The 24,674-nt window shown below is 35.6% G+C and overlaps 2 protein-coding genes across 2 annotated transcripts in view; one reads left to right on the top strand and one right to left on the bottom strand.

Annotated features, from left to right (window-relative positions):
• The window catches only part of LOC123671033 (ras-related and estrogen-regulated growth inhibitor), a 122,668-nt gene that overhangs the window by 96,024 nt on the left and 1,970 nt on the right, over nt 1-24,674 (bottom strand). The window lies entirely within an intron of this gene.
• LOC123671031 (tyrosine kinase receptor Cad96Ca) overlaps nt 3,412-24,674 on the top strand; it is an 81,992-nt gene continuing 60,729 nt past the window's right edge. The window contains exons 1-2 of the mRNA XM_045604670.1: nt 3,412-3,813; nt 17,029-17,132. Of these exons, the coding sequence (XP_045460626.1) occupies nt 3,771-3,813; nt 17,029-17,132 (147 nt within the window). The 5' untranslated portion in view covers nt 3,412-3,770. The remainder of the gene's footprint in view (nt 3,814-17,028; nt 17,133-24,674) is intronic.

The raw sequence follows: 24,674 nt of genomic DNA, 5'->3' as shown, positions 1-24,674 counted from the left end.
AATAGGGAAGAAGATAATTTGCATTCATTCATTCATTACTGGTATCTAACGCTTCGAAAACAAAGGAATCTATTCAACATATAGATTACCTTTGATTGATTTCAATGAAGTCTTAATATCAAGTATATTAGGCCAATTGAAAAGTCCCCGGTCTGATGCACAGATGGCTGTGCCAGTATTGAATGATATGACTGAGATATTGCGTTGTGAGTGTAGCTACTTTTGTTATTTGAAAAAAGATGGAAAAAAAAGCATTTCGTGTGCTGATAAAATATTGATTTTTGAAGAGAAAAAATACAGTTGAAGCAAAGTCTTGGCTTGATGAAGAGTTTCCGGGGTCAGTACCAGGAAAATCAGCCATCATTGATTGGTATGCTAAGTTTAAACGTGGTGAAATAAGCACCGAAGACGGCGAACGCAGTGGTCGCCTTAAAGGGGCTGTCACCGAAGGAAAAATTAAAAAAGTTCACAAATTAATTTTGATTGACCTTAAATTGAAATTGATCGAGATAGCAGATATTGTGAAGATATCATCTGAACGTGTACATCATATCATTCACGAATATTTGTACATGAGAAAGCTGTGTGCAAAATGGGTGCCGCGCGAGCTCACAATCGATCAAAAGCAACAACATGTTAATGATTCTGAGCAGTGTTTGAAACTGTTCAAGTGCAATAAACGCCGATATGTGACAATGGATGAAACATGGCTCCATCATTTCATTCCGGAGTCCAATCGACAGTCAGCTGAGTGGACTGCACACAATGAACCGAATCCAAAGCGAGTAGAAACACAACAGTCAGCTGGCAAGGTTATGGCATCAGTAATCTGGGATTCGCAAGGTATAATATTCATTGATTACCTCCAAAAGGGCCAGACCATCAACAGCGATTACTATATAGTTATTGGATCGTTTAAAGGATGAAATCGTTGAGAAACGGCCCCATTTGAAGAAAAAAAGGTGCTGTTTCATCAAGACGTCAATGCGCCGTTTCAGAAATCAATGAAAACAATGGCAAAATTGAGCTTTGAATTGCTTCTGCATCCGCCTTATTCGCCAGATTTAGCCCCCAGCGACTATTTCCTGTTCCCAGACCTCGAAAGAATGCTCGCTGGAAAGAAATTTAGCGCCAATGAAGAAGTAATCACCGAACTGAGGCCTATTTGGAAGCGATATACGAATCGTACTACAAAAATGGAAGACCGCTAAAGTCGCTGTATCTTCGAAGGCATAGTTATATTGAATAATAAAAAAAACATTTGCCAAAAAAAAGTATTTTATTATGGTAGACCGGGGACTTTTCAATTGCCATGTTAATACGCAATTGATAATGTTACCGAAGTAATATTGATGCTTTCTCTTCTACATTCAAATTTGTTACGCATATTAAAGGATTTTCCAATAAGTAGTTTCTTTCTGATATTAAAAAAATGATTATGTAGATTTCAAGATATATCAATGGATGTTTATTTCCTTGTAAAGGAGAAGGTATGCTATTAAAGAATGAAAACGGTATCAGCCAGATGGTCGTCAAGCTTGTGCTTGTGTGGAACGTAGCGCCATCTTGTTGAAAATGAACATCGGCGTCCACATCCATATCTTTCAATTCCATAATTATCATTGATCATATGCAGCTCGGTAGCGCAATCCATTCACCGTAACAGTTGCACCAGCCTCATTTTGGAATAACTATATAAGGTCCAATCACACAACCAGCTAAAAAATTGCTCCAAACAGTGGCACGTTGAGAATGGACAGGCTTTTCAACAATCATTCTTGAATTTTTCGAGCCCCAAATGCGACAATTGTCCTTATTAACGTGCCCACGTTAATAAGTACAATTGTCGCATTTGGTGTAAGGTGAAAATGGTCATCACCATCGAAGATGATTTTTCGATGACCATTTCCCTCGTCTCAATTTCCACCAACCACTAACGCTCAATTTTGCATTAAAAATGGTTTCTAGATGGGAAAACTGTATGACAGAAGACAGAACCTGTCAGCAGTCTTTTCGAGTTTATCCGCGGTAAAACTTGACAGCTGTTGCCATTAAAAATTACAATATCTTCGATGACAAGTAATCGAAAAAAATTTTTTGATGACAACGTTTACCCATATCTGTAATGTGAGAAAGAAAGGTTTGATAACGAAGTTTGAACCGAAAATTACTCGAAATTATAGTATTTTTTTGATTCCTTGAATAATTTCAAGAAAAACATGTCCTATATATGGGCCACCAAACGCTTTGTTTTCGAGATACAGGGTGTTTTTTGTAGTCCTACTTTTTTGTGATGCTCATAACTGCAGTTCATCGAATCTTTATTTATCTTCTTTAGAGATTGCCTAGATGAAAATCAAAACTAATAATAAATTTTATTCGTCACAACCTACTGGATTTCATAATAATTACAATTTTCCTGGGGATTACTGAAAATTTGTTTGACAGGAATCAAATTCAAGTTGAATATTTTGTGAAGGGAAAATGCTATGAGAAAAAAACTTTAATATCTGTATCTCGAAAACAAATCGTTTACCGACCCATATTATAGCACTTTATTTCTTAAAATGATCCGAGGAATCTGTCATTTTCGTTTGTACCTCCAATTTAGGAACACTCTGAATAGTCAATTCCAAACTGATGTCCTCACAAATAAATTGCAATTTGAATGAAACACATCAAATTGTAAAACACAGCACAGACAATTTTTCGATACGACTAACTCAGTTCAGTTCTTTGATAACTGCTGTTAACGAAAATAATACAAAAACCTAAAACAACGGCAAGTGTATACCGATGACGAATGCAAAAATCACAGATGGTAAAACAATGAGGACGTCGACTAAGCGGGTATATAAAGGAAAATAATAAACCTCGGACATAGACGTGCTCGTAGTTCAAAAAAAGTAATCATCTTGAAAGCGATAATAAACTCATAAACTTTTAAAGGGTCCCATTTCTCACTGCCATGTCGATTTTTGAGATTATTGTTTCATATTATGGAAAAATTTTCGTTTCTCGCCTTTGAGAGAATTATGAAATTTCAAATTGGGAAATCTTGGGGGGAGGGGGTAATTAACCCCAGTACCCCTATTTCTACGCCCTTGGCCACTGATATCTATAAACAAATGTGCAATTGACAATTGGCTTTAAAGTTTTAACAGAAATCATCAAATGAAATTTTCACCAAATGAAACAATAGTTTAGTCAGAGACAAAATCGTAGGCATATTTTAGATTCAGCACCAACTGATGTGTAAGAGTAGTGTAGTGAAAAGTTTAAATTTAGATATATTGTCTGCAGAGCGCTTCCACCAATTCTTCAGTCTACCTTGACTGCAAACATTCAACAATTCTTGTACTTTCTAAGCTCGATGACGAACCCGCGGTACCAGCTAGACCACTACTCTTGATTCCGAGAGTACCTGTCCAACTTGTCTACCTGACATCGACCACAATAGTACCTCTAATTCCATCGCGCATGTTTGACAGAAGTTGTTGACTTATCCGATCGAAAATGATGGAAAAAGGGTAAATTTTACCATTTTCCGAATCGTAAGTGACGACCGACTGTATTTTCGATAATGATTGTCGAAAATTCAATGTTACGGTCTGAAAATCGTGAAAACGCCTGTGAAAATCCTCGTGAAGTCAGTCAGTGAAGCGTCGAAAAAGGAAATCGGTCTTTCGGGAGTGATTCTTGTTGGAGTATTGTGAAATATTGTTGTTTTTGTTTATTGTGATATTGTTCATACTGCTCAGTTTTGGAAAATGAAGATTTTGCTACTTTCTCTAACCTGGATTTTGACGCATGGTAAGAGAAAGCAAACTTTTTCGCAGTTAATAAGTGGGTAACTATAAACATGGAGACAGCTTTCCTTAGGAACGTTTCCAAGATCCATCAAACTCAATCGTCCCTAAATTTATGCTATCTTTCGTAATATCTTTGGAATCATAAACGAACTTCAACAGTAATAATATCTCAATAGTGCTCCTGCTGAAACATTAGGTTCTGGCTCATTATTATTCCTGCTAGACATTCAATTCAATTCAACTATTGTCCAATCCCGTTGGAATAAATTTCGGTGTTTACTTCTCATTTTATGGTGGTTTCTAAGAGGGGAATAGACATAATGCTTTATTATTTTTACTGTATGGTCGAGTGAACAGGTTAGTAACCTTCAGAGAAAAGAGAAATTGGAGAAAGAATCTATGGATGGAGAATTTGGGCCGCTCAAATGACCTTGAATGCATCAGAGCGATAATACTTAAAAATTAGATCGATTATTATTAATAATGACTATTATCAGAAGTGACCGAGAACCAAACGTACAGTGGATAAATGGTACTACTTTCTTCTCGTTCCTACATCGTCAGTTTGGAGATTGGATTTTTCTTCTTAAATTCTGAAAATACCGAAATTTTCACTTTTTTCATTACACAGATTGAATGAATAAATGAATGGAAGTGATGTTCATTCATATACTCTCTAGTCTAGCCTGTGGTGTTGAATAAGACTCGTTTCAATTTGAAAAGCAATCATAAAAATGAATGAGTAAAGATTCTGATAATTAATCGAATTCTGAACTATCAATATACAAATAAAGAATTGTTATAGGTCTGGTTATTCCAGTTGATAATGAATGGACAAATCGTTTTTAGATTATCCATAATATGAAAAAAAAAATTTAAGTTATGGAGATTATACCTAAAATTTTGACCCTCAGAGTATTTCTGACAAATTAGTTTGAGAAAATTCCTGAATAGTCAATTTCTGAAAATTTCAACTTGCTTTAGGAATGAGAATTAGATAAGCACTGTTGTTAAGTCTGGAAGCTATATACCTACTTGTTCCAATTCGTATTCATCTACAGGGTGTTTTATCTTAGGCGATCACGGGATTTTGTGGCTTCCTTCCTTCCGAAAAGTGACCCATCAATCTGATAGTATTTTCCACGGTCTATCCAAATCTGTTATTGGAAAAACTATCGAACCAAAACATGGAAAATTATAAAGTTATTCAGGAAAAACCGTTTTTCCAAAAAACATTCTTTTGCGAATTTGACTGGTTCTCAAAATAAGAAGGTCTATAGACAATTTATCATTTATTCACTTGAACTCCCGGTTTTCAAATAAACGGAATTTTTTTTTTGCATGATATACTTCATTATATTTTTTCATATTTTCTGAATGCTCAATCGATTCTCAATTTTTATTTTCCGATATGGCAGTTGAAGTCACATAGTTTCGACAAGACCAGGAGAAATTCCAATTTCTGGAACGATATTGGGCACCACTATATGACCGTAATTCTACATAGTTCATTCGCTTTCATGTTCATGAATGAATATGTATTTTTAATGAACATTCCAGCGATTTCCACCCAATTCAAACGATCTGAAATGGCTAAAGGATGTTAACTCATTGGAACACTGGCTTTTGACTTGTTAGTTGTTGAAATCCAATGAATACACGTGACAGCGATGATGTTATATTGTCATCGACCTTACCAGAAAATAACGCAGGTAGAGCCATTAACGTAATAACAAATTATTTTTAGCGTGGTAAAATAATTATAGTTTCCATTCATTCAAAATAATGAATAGACAGGGAAAGCAAAATCAGTTCACCTGCCTTTGACGGTCACTTTCAATAATAATTTTTTTTTAACTTATTTCAACTGATACTACTATGACGAGGAGTTTGGAACCAATTTTGATGTAGTGGCCTCTCTCAGCGTATTACGGTGTTTCTATCCGTCACCAATGATGGAATAATCAGGATGGCAACTCAGTGGTCCCTGCCTTATACACCTCACCACCTCCATAGCAAAGAGTATTGACTATGCCGTATAGAACGGTTGGCTTTATCTCCCAAGCGTTGCCGTTCTACCGAGAATTGCGCAATGTAAGGGGTTAGCAAAAAACCATCATAACCGTATCAGTTCAAATTTTGATTGTTGATTTGTTTGAAGTGATTGTGAAATTTGAATCACAAAATCAATTTCTGGCTGTTCCTCCCAGATTACACTAAACACGATAATTTAAGAAAAAATATGAAAAAATTACTCGTAAGCTATTGATTCGATCAAATTGAAATTGAGTAGGTAGTTAACTATAGATTTAAAATAATAATCAGAAGGCTTACGCAATCTTGGGAGAATCGTTCCATTGAAAAATGCGAAAGAGTTCTTCAAAAGGTTCTTAGAGATAATTCTAGACATTCTGCATGAATTCTGTGGTAACATGTAGATCATTGGAAAACAAATGCCATGGAATTATCTACCAGATTATAATAATGAAAATTCATTTCAACCATATTTTTCTGTCTTGTATATTTTTATTTTAAGTTCTCAAGCTCTTGAAAAAACACCTATTATTATACTAGCTTTGGATATTTGATTGCCTTGGTCTTACTTGATGGAAATCCATTCATTAATAATACCAATTTTGTATTATACACTCGAAAAAAAACCTAAAATTATCTAGACATTCTTTGTTGTTCAATTATAAAACGGCAGAAATTAGCTAAATACTATCCGAAACTGCAAGGGTAATACTCGGAACACTGCTTAAGATAAACTCAAGAGCTCATTATCGTAATGTTTTACATCCGAATCTTTTAATTTATGTACCTTCCCCAATATCATTTCCTCCGTAAATTAAATCGGGTACAAAGAAACAGGATGACAGTCGAGACAACTTGTTACAAGCTTAGTCTAAACTAAATGAATCACTTCAAAGCTTATGCTTATTATTTACGGAATGAGAAACTGATTTCGAGAAGATGATGAGACATATAAGTTTAGCAATCTCTTTGTCTTAATTCATAAGGAGAAATTGGATTCATTTTCCCCCTAATGAAATGATTCAGACAACTAAATGAAATCCTAAAAATAGTATATTCGTGCGACTTTTTGGGTCAGTCTGAGGGAATGAGAATTTCGGTCCAGCTCTTCTGCCAATGAAATATGCTACTTATCTCCAAGAACGGTTTTCTTTCGAACAGGAGATCAGTTTTAAATCAGAGCTTAGCTGAATTTTTCGGAAAACACGAGAAAAGCACTTACTTGGCATCAAGAGCTTTTGAGCGCTGGTTTATTTATGCGAGATTGAGATCGAATACTTCACTCAATAAGTCCCAGGTCCCAGTGAAAACACATTCATTCTGAAATATTCGACTCTATTCTTCAATATATTTCACCCTAACGCTCTTCCTACTTTTCAAAACCTTTTTATGGGTGAAAGATTCGTCTTTGCTTTCGAAATAGGCAAACACTTCTTCATTAGTGCCGAAGTTTTTTCCTGGAGCATCTTTTGATTGACGTTTTCGTAAGTAATTGCACAAGTGCATCAAAATTACCGATAATTTTGCATGACAGCGTGTTGTCATAAAAACTGCATGAGTTCAGTTTCATTTTTGGAGAAAGAGCCCTACACCGAAGGTGGAGGGCTTGATATGCATATGTTTCTACAATCTCGTGCCCGCTTAGACTCAATAAGGGGATTCCTCGAGCGCCGAGAGTCTGCAGCATTCGCCAGTGTGACTTTATTAGTAGTTTTTTCACATTTCTATGAAATCTATTGGTAGATTTTGATAGTTTCAAAAATATATTTCCAAACTTTTTTACCAACGCCATCATTTTCAGCTCCCGTTGAAAGACAATTTTTCTGATCGGCTCCCGTAATAGGTTAGGTGACAAATCTATAAGAATCCTCATGTGTCTTAGATCCCGAATGAAAAATTATGCATTCAAACAAAGCCAGGATATTTCTCAATATTAAGCAACTTCATTTTTGTATTATTTTTTATTTTGGTGTGAATTATTCTATTCCGAAGAAGTTGATATTGTCAGTTCTTTTATACAATAAGTAATAAAAGTGTTTTTTGCAAGGTTTCTTCTCATTTCATCATTTTTTTATTGATGTGACACGACAAAATAAAACTGCTGAAAATCAAGTAGCCTGATATTATTCAAGTACTTGATAAATAAGTACTTGACTTGACTTGAGATTGAAAAATTAATACTTGACTTGAAATCAAGTCAGGCTCAAGCCAAGGAGCTCGAAAATTAAGCCAAGCCGTGAATCCCTAAGCTCAAGTTATTAAGAGGAGCTTGATATCAAGTCAAGCAATAAATAGCTCAAATCAAGTCAAGTTCATATATCAATGTCACGAGCTTGATTTTCAAGTAGTTGGCTGAATTGTCAAGTTACTTGACTTTATGAATCCTGGTTCTGTTTCCAGAAAGATTGAATAATCAGAAGAAGTCAGGAATATATTGCAATAATTCAACTTTCGTCGAAAGCAAGTACTTTTTACGATACGTTTCATACATTTTCACGTTCGCTTCTTTTATTTTGTTAGGTTTTTTGTTACGAGTATTCTTTAAATACATCAGCGCTTCGTAGAGATACAATATCATCAATTCTTCTGCGAAAAACGAAAAGTTAGCAAAATTATTTTTTTTTCATCTGCAAATTGAAAATATTGAAATACTACAATTCAGATTATTGTTCAAAAAAATTATGTGAAAACCCCATAAAATCGGTGATTCATAAGAAGATTAATTTCATTTTGAACTGAGCAGTCATGTGGTGGTATATCCCAAAAACAAATTAATGAAATGTATTTGATAATTCGATATTAAAATTATCGGAAATTAATTCGATAATATATTTATCAGAAACATTAATAAACTAACACTAACCGAATTGTTACAATAAGAAAAACATTGCAAATTATATTGAAAGTGTTTCACTAATATTCATTCATTTTTTTGTACCGGAGATAAAAGTGACTTTATAAACTGATAATATTGAATTCAACATTTTCGCAACATTTGATGCAAAAGAAAAACGTACTTTTTTCGGCATAAGAAAACATCTTCAATAACGTCAAAACAAGAAACCACTTCAAAGGAAAATTTAACGATATTCCTTTTAAATCGTTCTGGTTTCATGTTCTGGCCATCTTGTTACCAATGCATTCCTCCCCCGTATTTAAATTTCTCCGAAAAATATCGGATTCAAACGGAATCTGTTACTTCCTGGTTCAAGAGTTAGGTTTAATGAGGACCTTTCGTCTCTGGATATCCTGCAGAATGTTTGGATATTTCCGTTTTTTATCGCTCCGTCGAACATCAAAAGCTGCATTGTGGGCCGAACCATCTATCTTCGTTTTGATTGAATTGAAATCTACATAAGACTAATTTAAATCCAACTCGAATTGAATCTATTACGTCGAATAACAACGATAACAACTTGATGTGTATTTACTGAAGGAGAACAAACGTCTTGTTCTATGGAGGTGCAGCAGAGCAAGGGAATTTGTTGTTTGTGGGAGGAACATATACAGGGTGACCCAGGGTTGAATGAGAATTTCATTTATTTCAAGCATGTGTCCTCCTTTATTCCGTTTTCGTGATGCCAAAGTAAATCAGATTTTGTATATGACCCAGAACTAATATCGATGAATTTTGACACGTTTATTTGTGTTAATATAATAATATAATAATAATTTGATGCCACGAAAATAATTGATTCAGTTCTGTACAGAAATTGAATTCAATATCTTGCGTCTCAAAAACAGTCAAGTTAGGACACATGCTTGTAAAATAAATCTCATTTTCATCTGAAAAACGTATCCGGAACGTTTGACGTGCAGGGTCATTTTGCATATATTTGCTAGTAGGTATAATATAGTATAAAAGAAATAATTGATTTCATAATTTTGGTACCAAAAAAAGAATTCGAAATATTGTACAAACCACTATGAAGTGTGTGAGGTGCCCATGAAGAAAATTTATCTTGTGCTTTTCAATTGCTTGTTCGCGGAAAGTTTATGATAAATAATGAGAACAAAAGCTGCTTCTCCAAAAACTTTTTTGACATTTCTTCCAAACAATTCATTTTATCACGACAGGAATATCAAGAAATTCGAAACTCTCCAAACCTGACCTTTTCGCAAAAACAATAATCTAAAGTTGACCTTTTCCGAATAATTTGCATTTGAATGTTGACCTGTTTTTTCAACCTTTCCATTTTTTTTACCTGAAAAAATGGATGAATATGAATTTTTTATATTATCCTCATTTAATTTTGAACTCATCTGGAGTGTTAGGTGAAGTGAAACGAAATCCATAAATTTCTGCAAGGACAACAAGGCTTCTAACTATGGTATTTAAAATACCATAGTTAGAATGATCCGATTCAGGTCAAATATGCTCTTTTTTCGATAACTTTTCGCCTTTCTGAAGGTAATATCATTAGGTCTTTCTCAGTGAAGCCCTCGTTCCTATTGGCAAAAAATTGAGACATTCGATTTTCACAATCCCCTGTTGAAGCGAATTTTTCACGAGCAAAATTGTTTGCCATGAACAGGAACAGTTGGTACCAGGTCAGGATTATGAGGTGGATGCATAAGAACCTCCCAGCCCAGCTTCCGAAGCTTCTGGCGAGTCACTATCGATGTTTATGACCTGACGTTGTGCTGATGGAACACAATTCCTCCCTATTGGCTAAATCTGGCCGCTTCTGAGCAATTGCTGCCCTCAAACGTTCCAACTGTTGACAGTACAGTTCTGATTTAACATTTGTGCCGTAGGAAAGCAGTTCATAGTAGATAATTCCGTGCCAATCCCAACAAACACACGGAAAAACCTTCCTAATGGCCGTCAATCTTAGCTTGGCCACCGTTTCGTCGACTCACCTTATTTGACCACAACCGCTTTTGCTTGACGTTGTCGCAAGTCATCACCTGCTTGAGACCAGCCGTATGCAGATGGTTCCAAACGTTTTTTGTGCAATATCTTGGGAAATCTAAACAGTGCTTACATGACGGTCGGACTAGACAATGTTGATGATTTCATAGATATTTTCGATATTTGGTCTTCCAGTGCGTGGTGCATCTTTGACATCGAAATTATCTGAACAAAATCGACGAAACCGAAATTGCCGGAACAAAGAAATTAATCCATCTCAATGAAATACACAAGCATGGAAATACCTTTTTTCACCATCCAGCTTTCTGGATAATGTACCTTGGATATAAGTTGTCGAGATAGCTGAAAAAGCTCAAATGATATATTTTTATTATTCCATATCTTAGTCTGCTTTTATGCAGCATCGAGTTACAAGTATAAAATAAGTTTCTTGTCACAAAATTATGAGGTTATCTTGATTTGGACCGTACTTCTTATTACTCTTCTTATTTGACCTCATAAATGATGGCTTTTATCAACCATTTCTTACACTTCATCGTATTTTAGAACGAGGCAAAATCTTATCAACTTCCCAAACGTTTTCAAATTTCTGTATCACTCATATATACGCATGTTTGATGTCTGCGATGCGGATTCTTTATTAATTTTGATTCGCGAAACACTGTCAATGAACCGTCAGAATAGACGATTCTGTAAAAACCCAATCTGTTTATATAATAGTTAGTTGGCAACTTATGACCAAAATTGATTTCTGGAAACAATTACCTAATCGCTTCAGAATAATTAATCCTCGCATTTACATTTTATGTAACATATTATCATTTCCTTATAACTTGATGACATATTGGTACTGAGTCATGAAACAATAGCCTATTAACCAAAACTTTCATGATCTCCACCGATATCCGATTAAAAGAATATATTATCTGAAACGAATAGCTGCATAGCTGAATTATATCCACTTTCTTCTCGATTACACTCAAAAATTCAACGGAATCATTTAGTAAATAATTGTTTCAATAAGTTTCAATTTGATTGGATTGGAATTTTTCAAATTGTTCAGAAGAATCAATATTAAGTATGGCAGTCTGAATTAATAGGGCGGATTTTAAACATAACCGACTCATTTATTGAAATTGCATGCTAAATACCCGAAATCTCAATATGTGATTCGAATTCTTCCACAAATGACGCTAAATTTGAAATTTACCCAATTAAACACGTTTTTGTCATATTACTGTTCCATCCCATTACAAACCAAAGTTCGGTATTTAATGTTTCAGTTCTGAGAAATTTATCAAGAAAAAAGTTATTCAACATGGTAAACCACAAAGCCGAACAAAAAAGTCGACGTTAAATATTCACTTCGGAATTCACATGATTTCGATGGAAAAACGCTGTCGAAATGTTATATGTTATAATACCCATCCTGTTAAATGGTTGAAATGAATCATGAATTTCAATCCCAATTCTTCCTTGGTTGTAACAATTCGACGGTGCTGATCCTATAACGCATTTTGCCGTACGGAATCCTACGCAGAATACGAATTTTCTACCAGACCGAACCCAATAATTTCGTAATATGTTACGATATGTGCTCAATTCGAAAGCTCAACATACACTATACGATCAACCAGAGGGGGTTTGAGATTTCGCCAAAATAAACTACAAATGTTATTATTGAAATCATTTATTAAACTACACTACTCAATATAATAATGTATGTGAATAAAATGTGTGAAAAATATTGACATCAATATACACATAACTAGGCATATAACAGTTATTTTATTATCGACTACTGCATCCGGGATAACTCATTAATAATAAAATCTAATGAATATGATCTTTATCTAGAATAATTATTTTGAATCGTCATCATACTATTATAGGTATACAGATTGATTAAACTACTGAAGTGTTCGATATGTTGCTCAATTTTCTACGGTTTTAAAGCCGCTATACTCACGAAATTTTGTACAAAGCTGGGAATAATTATTCTGTATGTATGCATGCATAGATAATTCCAACTCATTCACATCTGTTTTCACTGAAATATTAGATTTTTGCTTTTCGATACGCGATCCATACGAAATTTTGCACGTACTTTGAAACGGGTGTTTTTTTCGAAGTATATAACTTTAAGTTGGCATTACTGTTCGAGATGGCGATCGATTCAACAGCTGTCAAGTGATTTATTCTCAGTTTGGTTTGGGAATTCATCATGAATAGACTCACGCCTGAACAACGCTTGCAAATAGTGTAATTTATTTCGAAAATAATGGTTCTGTGCGGAATACGTATCGCGCACTACGTCCATTTAATTTTGTTTAGCGATGAAGCGCACTTCTGGTTGAATGGCTACGTCAACAAACAAAACTGCCGCATTTGGAGTGAAGCTAATCCTCAAGTGTATGTCGAAACACCGTTACATCCAGAAAAACTGACTGTTTGGTGCGCTTTCTGGGCTGGTGGAATCATTGGCCCGTACTTCTTCAAAAACGATTATGGCCAGAACGTTACAGTCAATGATGATCGGTATAGAGCCATGATTACTATCTTTTTCATTCCTGAATTGAACAACCATGATTTCCAGGAGCTGTGTTCCAACAAGACGGCGCAACATGTCACACAGCTCTTGCCACAATCGATTTATTGAAAGACACGTTTGGTGACCGCCTAATTTCACGTTTTGGACCTGTGAATTGTCCTCCAAGATCTTGCGATTTAACACCGCTAGGCTACTTTCTGTGGGGCTATGTAAAGTCATTGGTCGCGGTGTTATTGCCGATATAAGGCCACAAATGTTGGAAAAAGTCATCGAAAATTGGACGTCCAGATTGGACTACATCCGAGCCAGCCGTGGCGGTTATATGCCAGAAATCATATTTAAAATGTAATACCACAAGATTATCTTGCGGATAAATAAAATTAATGTCAATCGAATAATCCATCGTTGTTTTATTGCAATTTAAAGTTCTATAGCTCTGAAAAAAACATCCTTTATATACAAGATGTCCGGGTCAATTGTCACAAGACCTTAAGAGTAGTGTCTAGGGTCGATTTCATGCGCAAAAAAAGAAAACCACTAATGGGTTTTAGTCTTCAATTCAATAATCTAGTTAAGTATCTGAATCATTAGTTGGCAACATTATAAACGTATCATTCTGGTGTGAACGGGTGGTTGAAAAGACTAATCAGAAGAATATAAAAATAACAAATATTCATTACATTTTGAACAAAAAACTCAAGGATAGTCTTATTGAAATTAATTTTTGTTACTGCAATTTTTCAACTATTTGAAAATTCTTGATTTGATTCCTATTGTAGGTGTTTTTTTCATAATTTCACCTTTTTCTTGGGGTAATTTACAAAATACATAGTTTTGAATTCTCACACTCAATTCAATGATTCCAAAATTGTTATACTCTGGCGTGGATTTAACCGCACAGTGCACGTATTCTATCTGTATACCGTTTTTTATGTTATTTGATTATTACTTGATGATATAATCACCTTGAATTTCAACTGTATCGATTTTGTGACCACGAAAATATCGGGTAATATTTTTTTATATTTTTCTTGAATTTTCTTTGGTTTTTTCGAATTATACTCACTAAATTCTGTAAGAAGCTCGAAACTTTTTTTTATATACCTACATACGCAAAATATCCACCTGATATATTTCCTCCACAACAATCTTTCTAGTTCTGATGTTGTGATCAGTTTCAAATTCTGCACGGAGCTTGATATTATTATTTTATATGAATATCTAAAATCTCAACCCGTTTTTGTGGTCACAGATACATTGGGTAATTTTTTTTTCGATAAACTTCTTGAACTTGCAAAATCTCAACTCAAAGGAAGCTGTTGTCATTGAAATATTGTTGACTTCTTTTTCGATATTCATCTTGAATTTTCTACGGTTCCAATAACTCTATAAACAAGAAATATTGCATCATGATTGTAAATTGTTCATGCAAAATCGTATCTGTTGTCAAGGAGACATTGGGTATTTCATTTCTGAGATTCTCTTTCAATTTTCTATGGTTCTGTTGTGATCAAATTGAAATTTCACCAGAAGTTTGAAATTGCCATCATATCTACAATCTTAATCTCAATAACGCGATTTTCTAGTCACGAAAATATTGGGTGATATTCTTTCGATATGCTTGAGATTTTTATGGTTCTCACTAAGGGATCAATAATTATTTCACATCAAGTACAAATTTTATCTCGAAAAACTATTATTTTCTGAAATCAACTGGAGAACTGTAAATTAAAAAATTACAGACATTGTGACGATCTACTTGACGAACGAGCTCTCAAAAATCTTGGTGAAAGATGATTGTAATGATTGGACCCCTAGTCCATGGAAGCCTTAAGACCGGTTCTCCAGGATCCACGAAAAAGACATCCTAGTGACGTCATTAGCGGCCGTGAAGAGTTCGGCTAGCATTCCGTGTGTACATAGCGATTTATTGTTCCTGGCTAGTACGAGACTTTCACTTCGGAATTTCCTATATGGGATGGATAGATATTTAGGGGGGATATCAGCGATACGATTAAACGGATGCGAGAGAACTGAGGCATACGAGACCAATTAATGAGTTTACATTTGAATTTCATGGGATTCGATAAGCTGACTTTTTTTCCACTGAGAGAATTATGGACCTTTGAAGTATGTTGGTTTAAAAGACATTTCGTGAACAGAAGCGCCAAGGCCGTAGGTGGAAAAAAATTCGGGGGGTTCGTTATCTTGAGCTTTAGACAAATATTGCGGAGTTTGCGATCGATAATTGTAAAATAATATATCATAATTTATATATAGGGTGTTTCACCAGTGAGGAGACGCTCTTTTAGAAATTAGACTTATTTTTCAACAGTGTTATCAGGCTCCATTAGAGCAACATCCTCAAATTGTTTGGAAATATGTACTTAAGATATATCGAAAAAGTGTAAATGTTCAAAAATATATTTTTTCTTATGGAATACCCTGTTTTTATTGAATTTTCAGATTGCACCAAAAAAAAAAGATCCCGATTCGTTGGAATTTTTATATGCTTAAAACCGATTTTACATAAGAGGGTTTTTGGAGAAATCTTATGACTCCAAAATGAATAATAGTATATTGTGCAACAAGTGGGGAAAGTCCAACTTTTCTCGAGAGTGTGGAAGTTTGTGGCACGAGCCTGAAAGGCGAGTGCCGCAAACACACGAGCGAGAAAATGACTTTCTCCACATGTTGCACACTATATTTTTTCTCTTTTTTGAGAACTCTATTGGTTGTTCAAAATAAGGCAGTTTATGATTCAAACGCTAATATTGGGCGTATTCCAAATGCCATCGCCTTTTTTTTAAAATTTTTTATTGGGAAACAAATTTTACTATCTTTGAAATATTGTGTACCATTGAGAAAAGAACATTTAGGGTGTGCCATTTTGAATAACTACAATTTTAACGTTTGAATAAGTCGCCAATGAATCGTCTTTTTTTGAACACCCAGTAGAGTTTTCAATAATTACCAGAAAGTTAGTACTAACACCCATTCTTCTAGTCTTAATTTTTAAAATATCATTCAAATAACTTCATTCATTTCGTTATTAGATTTTCTGAAGACCCTTCAATATATGAGAAATCGGAATGCATATCTCAAAAACGGTAAGTTTTAAGCATATGACAGTCTGAACAAACTTTGGTTCATTTATCCATGTAATTTGAAAATTCAATTGAAAACATTCAATGAGAAAAAATAGGTTTGGTCGTTTAAACTTTTTTGGTGGACTCTCTGTATATCGAAATAATTTGTTAATGTAGCTCTTATGGACCCTAATGTGACTTTGTCGAATCGAAAATTTCAGCGATTAACCGTAGAAGAGTATCACGTTAATGGTGAAACAACCTGTACATATATTCCATAAAACAGATCTAATTTCACAATGCGCCATAGAAATGAGTACACAATTTCTTATAGACCTTTGTCAGTTATTTATTTTTTTCAAAAAATGGCAAATAACTCGAGAACTAGGGACTTAGCTTCGGAAATTGACATCAAATGAATGTATTAATTGAGAAATACCTCTGATCATGCAATAAAATAGAAGGTGTCCCATTTTTAGAAAGATGAGAGTATTTTCGGTGAAATTAGACTTCTGTTTTTTGGACCCCATCGGATTCTGGGACACCCTGCATATATTCTTCTTCAATTGACTTGTCTTCCTTTGATGAAATCTAATTTTAATTATAAATAAACAAAAACACTGTAGTGAGCGTTGTCAATATATTAACAACAGCAATATTTTTCAGTTGCAGTCCAAGGACAACACAGAGAGAACACACCACCAACTGTTTATCTGGAAAGGAATTGGAAGATCTATGACACTGAACCAGTTGGAACAAAAATCGCTGAGGTGAGAGATTCAGTGTGGAATATTTAGAATATAACTTTCACTTGTTTTTTGAAGGAACACTCGGTATAGTTTTTCGAATGTGTTATAGAATGAGGTGTATACTAGGATTCATAATTCTTTTTTTATAGTAGATCGCTAAGGCCATTTGAAACCATTTTCGAATAATTGAACTTAAAAGATCGTAGTAGCTTGGACTGTATAATGGACCAAATGTAACAACACCAGAAAACAAGGATTTTAATAACATCTCATATTAACGACTATTCACATCTTTATTACTCAGATTAGTGGTGATTATCCAGAATAACGTTTTGTATTGTTTAACAATGGAGAACGAATGAGAGTTTGCAGGAGCCTCTAGCGTCAAAACAAGCCTACAGAAAATCTTTTGGATATTGAACATTTTTTTGAATTACTTGGACAATAACATATCAAAAATTCAGTCGATTTGACAGGAGGCCAATTTTCCTAGAAAACACTTCAGTTGTAATGTGTAAAAAAACTACTCAATTTTTAGTGACAAATTTTGTTGCGGATCTTTTCTTCAGAACTCAAGCCACCTGTTTTCTCGTATTTCTCTTAAAATGAAATATCACTTGCATTATACTATTTTGAAATCACCAAGAAAGAGACCAATCATTGTTGTAGTGTAGGCAGACATACTGACTAGCCTTAGTAGCCTATTAGACGTTTATGGAAGGCTAATTATGATTTGTGCCGAAAATTTGTGAATGAGGATTGAGACAATGATCTTTCTCTTTAAAATATTTTCAGATCTCTACAACTTCCGGTTATACCGGAAACAGACTACTTCTTCCTTATTTCAAATGACACACACATTATATCATTGCATCATTACATAGCTTTTTTTATGACAATTTGAGCAATATACCATACTTTGGTAAAAACTCAACGGTTCATGAGTTAATGGGATTCTTATGAAAAAAATGGTGTCGATGAGGACATTTTTTTTAATATTCCGGCAGAAAATTTTTTTTCGAAAAACCTTTTTCATTTTCGATTCTATTAATAGGTTGTATCATAAGACTCTCCGCAGTTTGGCTCAAAAATGTATTGGAGTTTATAAGAAGATCATGAATTCGGACAACTCGAAGCCATCAAATTTTCAAATCAGAACCTATATTTTTATTATTTCAGTGGATTCTATGTTTGAAAAGAGTGGGGGTCACTTCAGCACAAATTCATGATTAATATAGTTTTCCATAAACGTCTAATAGGTCATCGCGGTGAATCACCCTGTATAAGAATACCCAAATGTTCCTCATTACATGAATGGAACTTTACGTTGTTCTACGGACAGATAGATTGAGTCGATCCTAGTTTTTCTAGGATCGAAATTTAAAATAGAAGCAAAAATGTGTTAATAGTTTGTTACACCACTCCTCTTAGTTTGGCACTCCCGCACGCATCTTGCTATGGATTCCAACAGGTGATCGATTTCCTCCTGAGGTATTGCATCCCAGACAATCTTTAATTCATGCCGGAGACCTCCTATTGTTTCTGGGGGATTAGCTAACTGCTTCAGTCTTCTACCAACATCCTATCAAATCCCACACCTGTTAGCCTCTTTGTTGCGCTTCATAAAATGGCTTGCAATCAGGGGAATGGAATTATCCTGTTAAATCGGTTCGTTCAGCACCACTTCTTCAAAATATCAAGAGGAATTCATATTACCTCGGATGAATTTCAACTGAGACCTGATTCCATAAAAAATAATACCCCATAGCTACACTGAGCCTGCCGGACTCTCTCGAGGCGTGTACGACAGCCCTGCGTGCGGCTCGAGGGAGTCCGGTAGGCCATACGAGCCGCAAACCTTACCTACGACCATATTTCATTCTTTAACCCTTGAAGAGGAACCGGTGTCGTGTTAATCTGCCCTATTCTTCAACTCGAATAGAAACGAATGAATCGGAAGGTAAATGAGAAATCAAAATATTTCACCTGCTATCGCGTCCAAATTTCGTGTTATGTATCAAACTCTTCTTTTATCGACAAATATACTAACTGGCAAAGAAACTACAACATGGTGAAACATATTATAACAAGTAGTGAATGGTTAAATTTGGAGAACAAATATTGTAGACGTTTTATGCAAGTTTTTAGAATTTTTCAACAAAGCAGCTGTTCGAGGAGATCCAAATTCGATGTTTAGTTGCTGTCAAATTGCCTAGAGCACGTGTGCGCGGAATTTATCGCCAGCTAAGTGAATTTGAAAGAACTTGAATTATTGGTCTACGGGAGACGTGGTTGTCATTTCGAGAAATCGCTAACCGTAACAGAAATCCAACTACTGTTATGAGATGTTGTCAAGCGAGGTTTGATAATGCCAAAATCGAAGAAGAGTAGGCACCGGACGTCGTAGGGACACAAATGAAGTTCAAGATCTTCGTCTAAGATTAATGGTCATTAGAGGCCGATTTGCGACAACTCGATCTTTGGCTGATGAGTGGTTAGGAGAATCCTGTAATTGTGCGAACGGTTTACCGCCGGATAAGGTCTTTTGGACTGCAGCATTATCGACCCCATCTTGTGTTACCTCGGACGGTTGATCATCGCCGGCAACGATTACATTGGTGCGGAGAACGTCAACATTGGAATGTGGAATGGCATCAGGTCGTCTTTTCTGATGAATCTCGATTCTCTTTGGGTACACATGATGGCCGAAGGAGGGTTAGACGTGAACCTCAGTTCGATGTTAAGCGTCATGTACATCGGACAGTAAATGTTATGGTATTGGGTACTATTGCACATGCAAGTAGGTCGCCTTTAGTCTTTATTCGAGATAACATGACAGCGCTGCATTACCTTCAAGAAATAGTGAAGCCATATGTTCTTCCTTAGTTCAACCGTCTCGAGAATCCAATATTTCAGCAAGATAATGCCCGATCCCATGTTGACAGAGTCAGTTTAAACTTTTTCGAAGCGACCCATGTGAATCTTTTGCCTTGGCCACCCAGATCTTACGCCCATAGAGCATGTTTTAGACATCAAGGCTGGAAAATTTACTCCAGCCCTCACGGATTTTGGCAGCTATGAGATAAAGTACAGGTAGCTTGGGATAGTATCCCTCAAGAAGAAATTTCTTATTGTATCAATACCGAGACGTGTTGGGGCGTGTATAGATAATCGCGTTGGACAAACACATTATTAACGAATTTATTAATAAAAATTGTAAACCCTTCGTTTTCATCTCCAAATTTCAATCATTTACTCACTCCTTGCTATATTATTTATGTTTCACCAAAAAAAAAATTGAAATTTCAACAGCTCCTTCTGGGTTTTGCAGTTTCTTTGTCAGTTAGTATATAATTGATATCCATTCTAAATCAGGCTCCCACAAATCAACGGGGCAAATGCGAATATTCGTACCGCATCTGAGTCTGAATCCTACTAATTTATTATCGATTGATAGTTTGATAATTGGTAGTACCGATTATCAAATTACCAATCGATAATGAATTAGCAGGCTCAGATGAGATATGTATATTCGCATTTGCCACGTTGGTTTGTGGGAGCCTTTCTACAGAAGTTACAGAATACCAATTCGAAACGATTCCGGTGCATTTCTATTCGATCCATACCATTTTTATTCGATTTGAAATTACAGAATAGGGCTAAATGTGAAGCGAACCTATGCCATTTCACGTCCCGCTCCACACCAAACGATGTTGTCGATGACGAATCGTCGACGGAAACAGAAAATGTGATTGATAGGACTGCAAGCCAAAAGCGGAAACTGTACAAAGGGCTACAGGACGTAATTCGTTTCGAAAGTATTTATCAGCTATTGATTTTATACTCGAGAATCGGTCTCCGAAAGACATCAATCGATGATGGCGGTCCTGGACCTCATTTGTCCGTCTTGACTTTCTTTAGAACATACAACACCGTACTACAGAGGATTTATTATAGCACTTTCTCACAATGAATTGGTTCGAATAAGGTTGCCAATTCTTGGTGTAGTATCTCTCGTTATATTCAAATCCTGCAAACTTTTGGCATCCTCCCTTGATATGTTGGATTGTCTCATTCGGTATTGATCGTCGGTTATAGTTCGATCCTTCATGATATGCCTGCAGTATTTTCTCGTTGAGATCACTTGATCTTGGATGGCTAAAAGAAAACCTCCCGTTTCTGGGTACATTGCACCTGATGTGAGCCAATAGTTCGACTCTGCAATGTCGACATGATCCTGGTACACCTCGTTGAAATGTTTTCCATACAGGGGATTTCCTTTCTATCTTTGCAGTTTTTCTTGGATTGTCTGGTGGTTCTATGAAAATTTCTCCTCGTTGAGTTATAAAGGTGTTGATTAGTCTGCTTCACAGTGCATTTTGTTGACCTCTGATGTACTTGCTCGATCTCTGGAGTATTCGCTACATTCTATCTGCTCACTAGCAAGTTCCATGATGTCCGTCAGGCCCCTGCCTCCTTTATTTTTCGGCAGTCCTCTCAATGCTGCTTTTCGTAACCTTCAACTATTCAACTATTATTATTATTATTTCATTAAATCGGGGTCTGTTGGCCTACCGGATCTGCGACCAAATTGATTCTTTGTTCTTAACCGTACCTCTTCTACCCAAGGAGGCCGTCGATGCTGTTATCGAAAACAAACGAAGACATCCTTAGTAACATTGGCTATTACTTCTTTAGTATCCAGAACTGACTTTTCCATGTAGGTGGTTCTTAGGCCAGTCAGCCCCGGGTATATGCACACTATGTGTTTGGCTTTTTCTAACTCCTTTTCACATAGTCTACAGATCTCATCTGATGACTTACCCATGCGGTACAAGAGGTATTGGCATCGACAGTGTCCTGTCAGCAGTCCCACCATTACCCGAAACTCAGCTCGTGGTAGCTTCAGGAACTTTCTGAATAGGTCGGTGAAAGCACCACAAATTTCTTTGCCTGAGCAAGACCCGGAGTATTCCTTGAGGGTTTTCCAATTGTCTCTTTTTCATTGTTGAACGGCTGGCTTGTATTGGTAGTTTCCAAGCTAACACTTTTTGCAAGTTCAGTTCCTTCAATACCACAACAGTTTGGAACCTTAAACTAAGTAGTTTTTGTCCAGAAAGGAGCTGTTGGCAGTTTTTCTATAACTTTAAAACGCATTTTTTATGTCACAGAGTATAAGTATTCCCCCACGAACAAGTATATACTTTTGTGGGTTATAATTTGTTTATTGATGCGTACCTTACAAATTGATTGTATTTCAGAAACTGTTTTTTGTTATATTTTTTCTGCTTCAATAAACTTATTTATATACAAATTCCCAATTTTCCTCACTTTACATGAATGGAATAACGTCGTTCTACGGAGAGGAAGATTAAGTCAATCCTAATTTTGAACGCTGTTTCCTTCAACGTTGCCATGAATGGAGGGTTCGTTGAACCTCTTCGAGTAACCAAAAGGACGAGACTATTAATTTCGGGAGGCAGACATATTTTCTCTTTGTCAAAGGAAGCGAAATGTTCAGCGGAATGTGAGGTATTTACCTACTTGAACAAATACTAGTGTGAGGTTTCAAACTTCTTTGTATTTCGGGACAAGATGGGAAACTTTTGTAACGGAATGTAATTCGAAATATGTCAGCCGTTCGAGCGCAATAAATTATGTTGTGCACTTCGTCTCGTTGCGAACGTATGACGTGATGGAAAATCATATAATTTATGGAGCATTACTTTGAACATGAAAGTTGGGAAAGTAAACTACTGCTTTATGTATCAACTTTCGACATTTCACTCTGCTAGATTCATTATAGTGGATGATTGAAAACTGGTAAATTCATCCACTGGTAAAGAAGGTATGCGTATGAAGTATAAAATATTTCAATCATACTCCTGAATACACTTATCGAAAAGGTCACTTCACACTGAATTAGTAAGTGCAATTTCTCGATATTTCACTGGAATTCACGACTGTTATGATAGTGAGATCGATACGAAACCAAGGGCGTAGATCTTTTTTTCTTGGGGGGGGAGGGGTTATCGACAAAAACATTTTGACGACATTGTTTACTCATATCTATAATGTGAGAAAAAGAGGTTTGATAAGGAAGTTTGAAACAAATTACTCGAAATATTTTTTTTTAATACCAATTCGATTGTTTTTATCTTATACTGGGTGCTCCATGAGCCCCAAACGCTCTGTTTTCGAGATACAAAGTGTTTCTTGTAGTCCTACTTTTTTGTGTTGCTTAACCAGTTTATCGAATCTTCATTAACCTTCGCTACAGAGTTAGAAAATAAGTACCAAAACTCATAATTTATTTATTTATCACAGCTACCCAACTGGATCTTTATAATAATTTGGATTTTCCTGAGAATTACTATGAAGAGCTGTTTGATTTTTTTTCCTCGAAATTGATTGCAAATACGACAAAACCACAACAAACCAAAAAGTGAAGTAGTGAACCAGAGTATCTTTTTGAATTTTTCTTAACAACTAATGGTCACAAAAGAATAATTCTGAAGGGAAGAAGGGGGTTTCCATCCAGAAAAAACTCACCCTGTGATTTGCATTCAAAATTGGAATCTCTATACCAATTGAAGTTTAACATTTTGTGGTGCTATGAGAGAAAAACTTGAACACCTGTATCTCAAAAACAAAGAGTTTGAGGACTCATGAAGACAATTTGCCCATGGGCAAGTTCCATGATGTCTAGCAGACCTCTGCCTCCTTCATTCCTCGGCAGTGTCGTCCTCTCAATGCTACTTTTTTGCTTTCGTCATCAAGGTTTTCATTTTGCGTTGCAGGTTTTCCATATCTGTTTTGCTCCATGGAATTATACCGAAAGAGTATGTTAGAATTGAACATGCATATGTATTGAAATCTCTCGTCATGTTCTTGCTGTTGAGGTTTGTTTTTAAAATTTTGTTGATTCTCCTTGTGAACTCAGTTGTTAAGTCTTCCTTCATTCTTTGATGGTTTATTCGTCGGTTTTGTTTTATTCCTAGGTATTTATAAAGATCATCGGATCTCATTGATTCTTCTGTCCATTGGAGAGAGCGATCGGTTCATCTTGGATTTTTTCACGCACTACGCTAATGGAACGACACTTGTCCAATCCGAATTTCATCCCCACGTCTTTCGAAAAATTTTCCACCAGTTTGACCATAATTTGTAAATGGTCTTTGTTGCCTGTTATAAGTTTTAGGTCACCCATGTATAGCAAATGATCGAGTGCAATAGTATTTCTATTTCTTTTGACATTGAAACCTTTTTCAGTAGCATTCAGTTGTTTAGAAAGGGGGTTCAGCGCGCTAAGCAGAACCATTAGGGACTCAATGAATCTCCTTGGAAAATTCCCCTTTTTACTGGAATGTCTTCAGTAGTTATGTTCGCTGTAGAGAGTTCGATATTCGTTTTCCAGTTGCACATTGCATAATTCAGAAAGTTTATTGTAATTGGATCGATCTTGTATATTTCCAAAATTTTTGTCAGCCACCCGTGTGAAATAGAGATTATTATTATTATTATTTGTTCATTTTATGGAGAAATTTTTGTTCTTCGTCCTTG

This window comes from Harmonia axyridis, chromosome 1 (genome assembly GCF_914767665.1).
Source record: "Harmonia axyridis chromosome 1, icHarAxyr1.1, whole genome shotgun sequence".
Classification (NCBI taxonomy): domain Eukaryota; kingdom Metazoa; phylum Arthropoda; class Insecta; order Coleoptera; family Coccinellidae; genus Harmonia; species Harmonia axyridis.
Note: the sequence above shows the minus strand (reverse complement) of the source record. Positions and strands in the feature narration are given on the sequence as shown.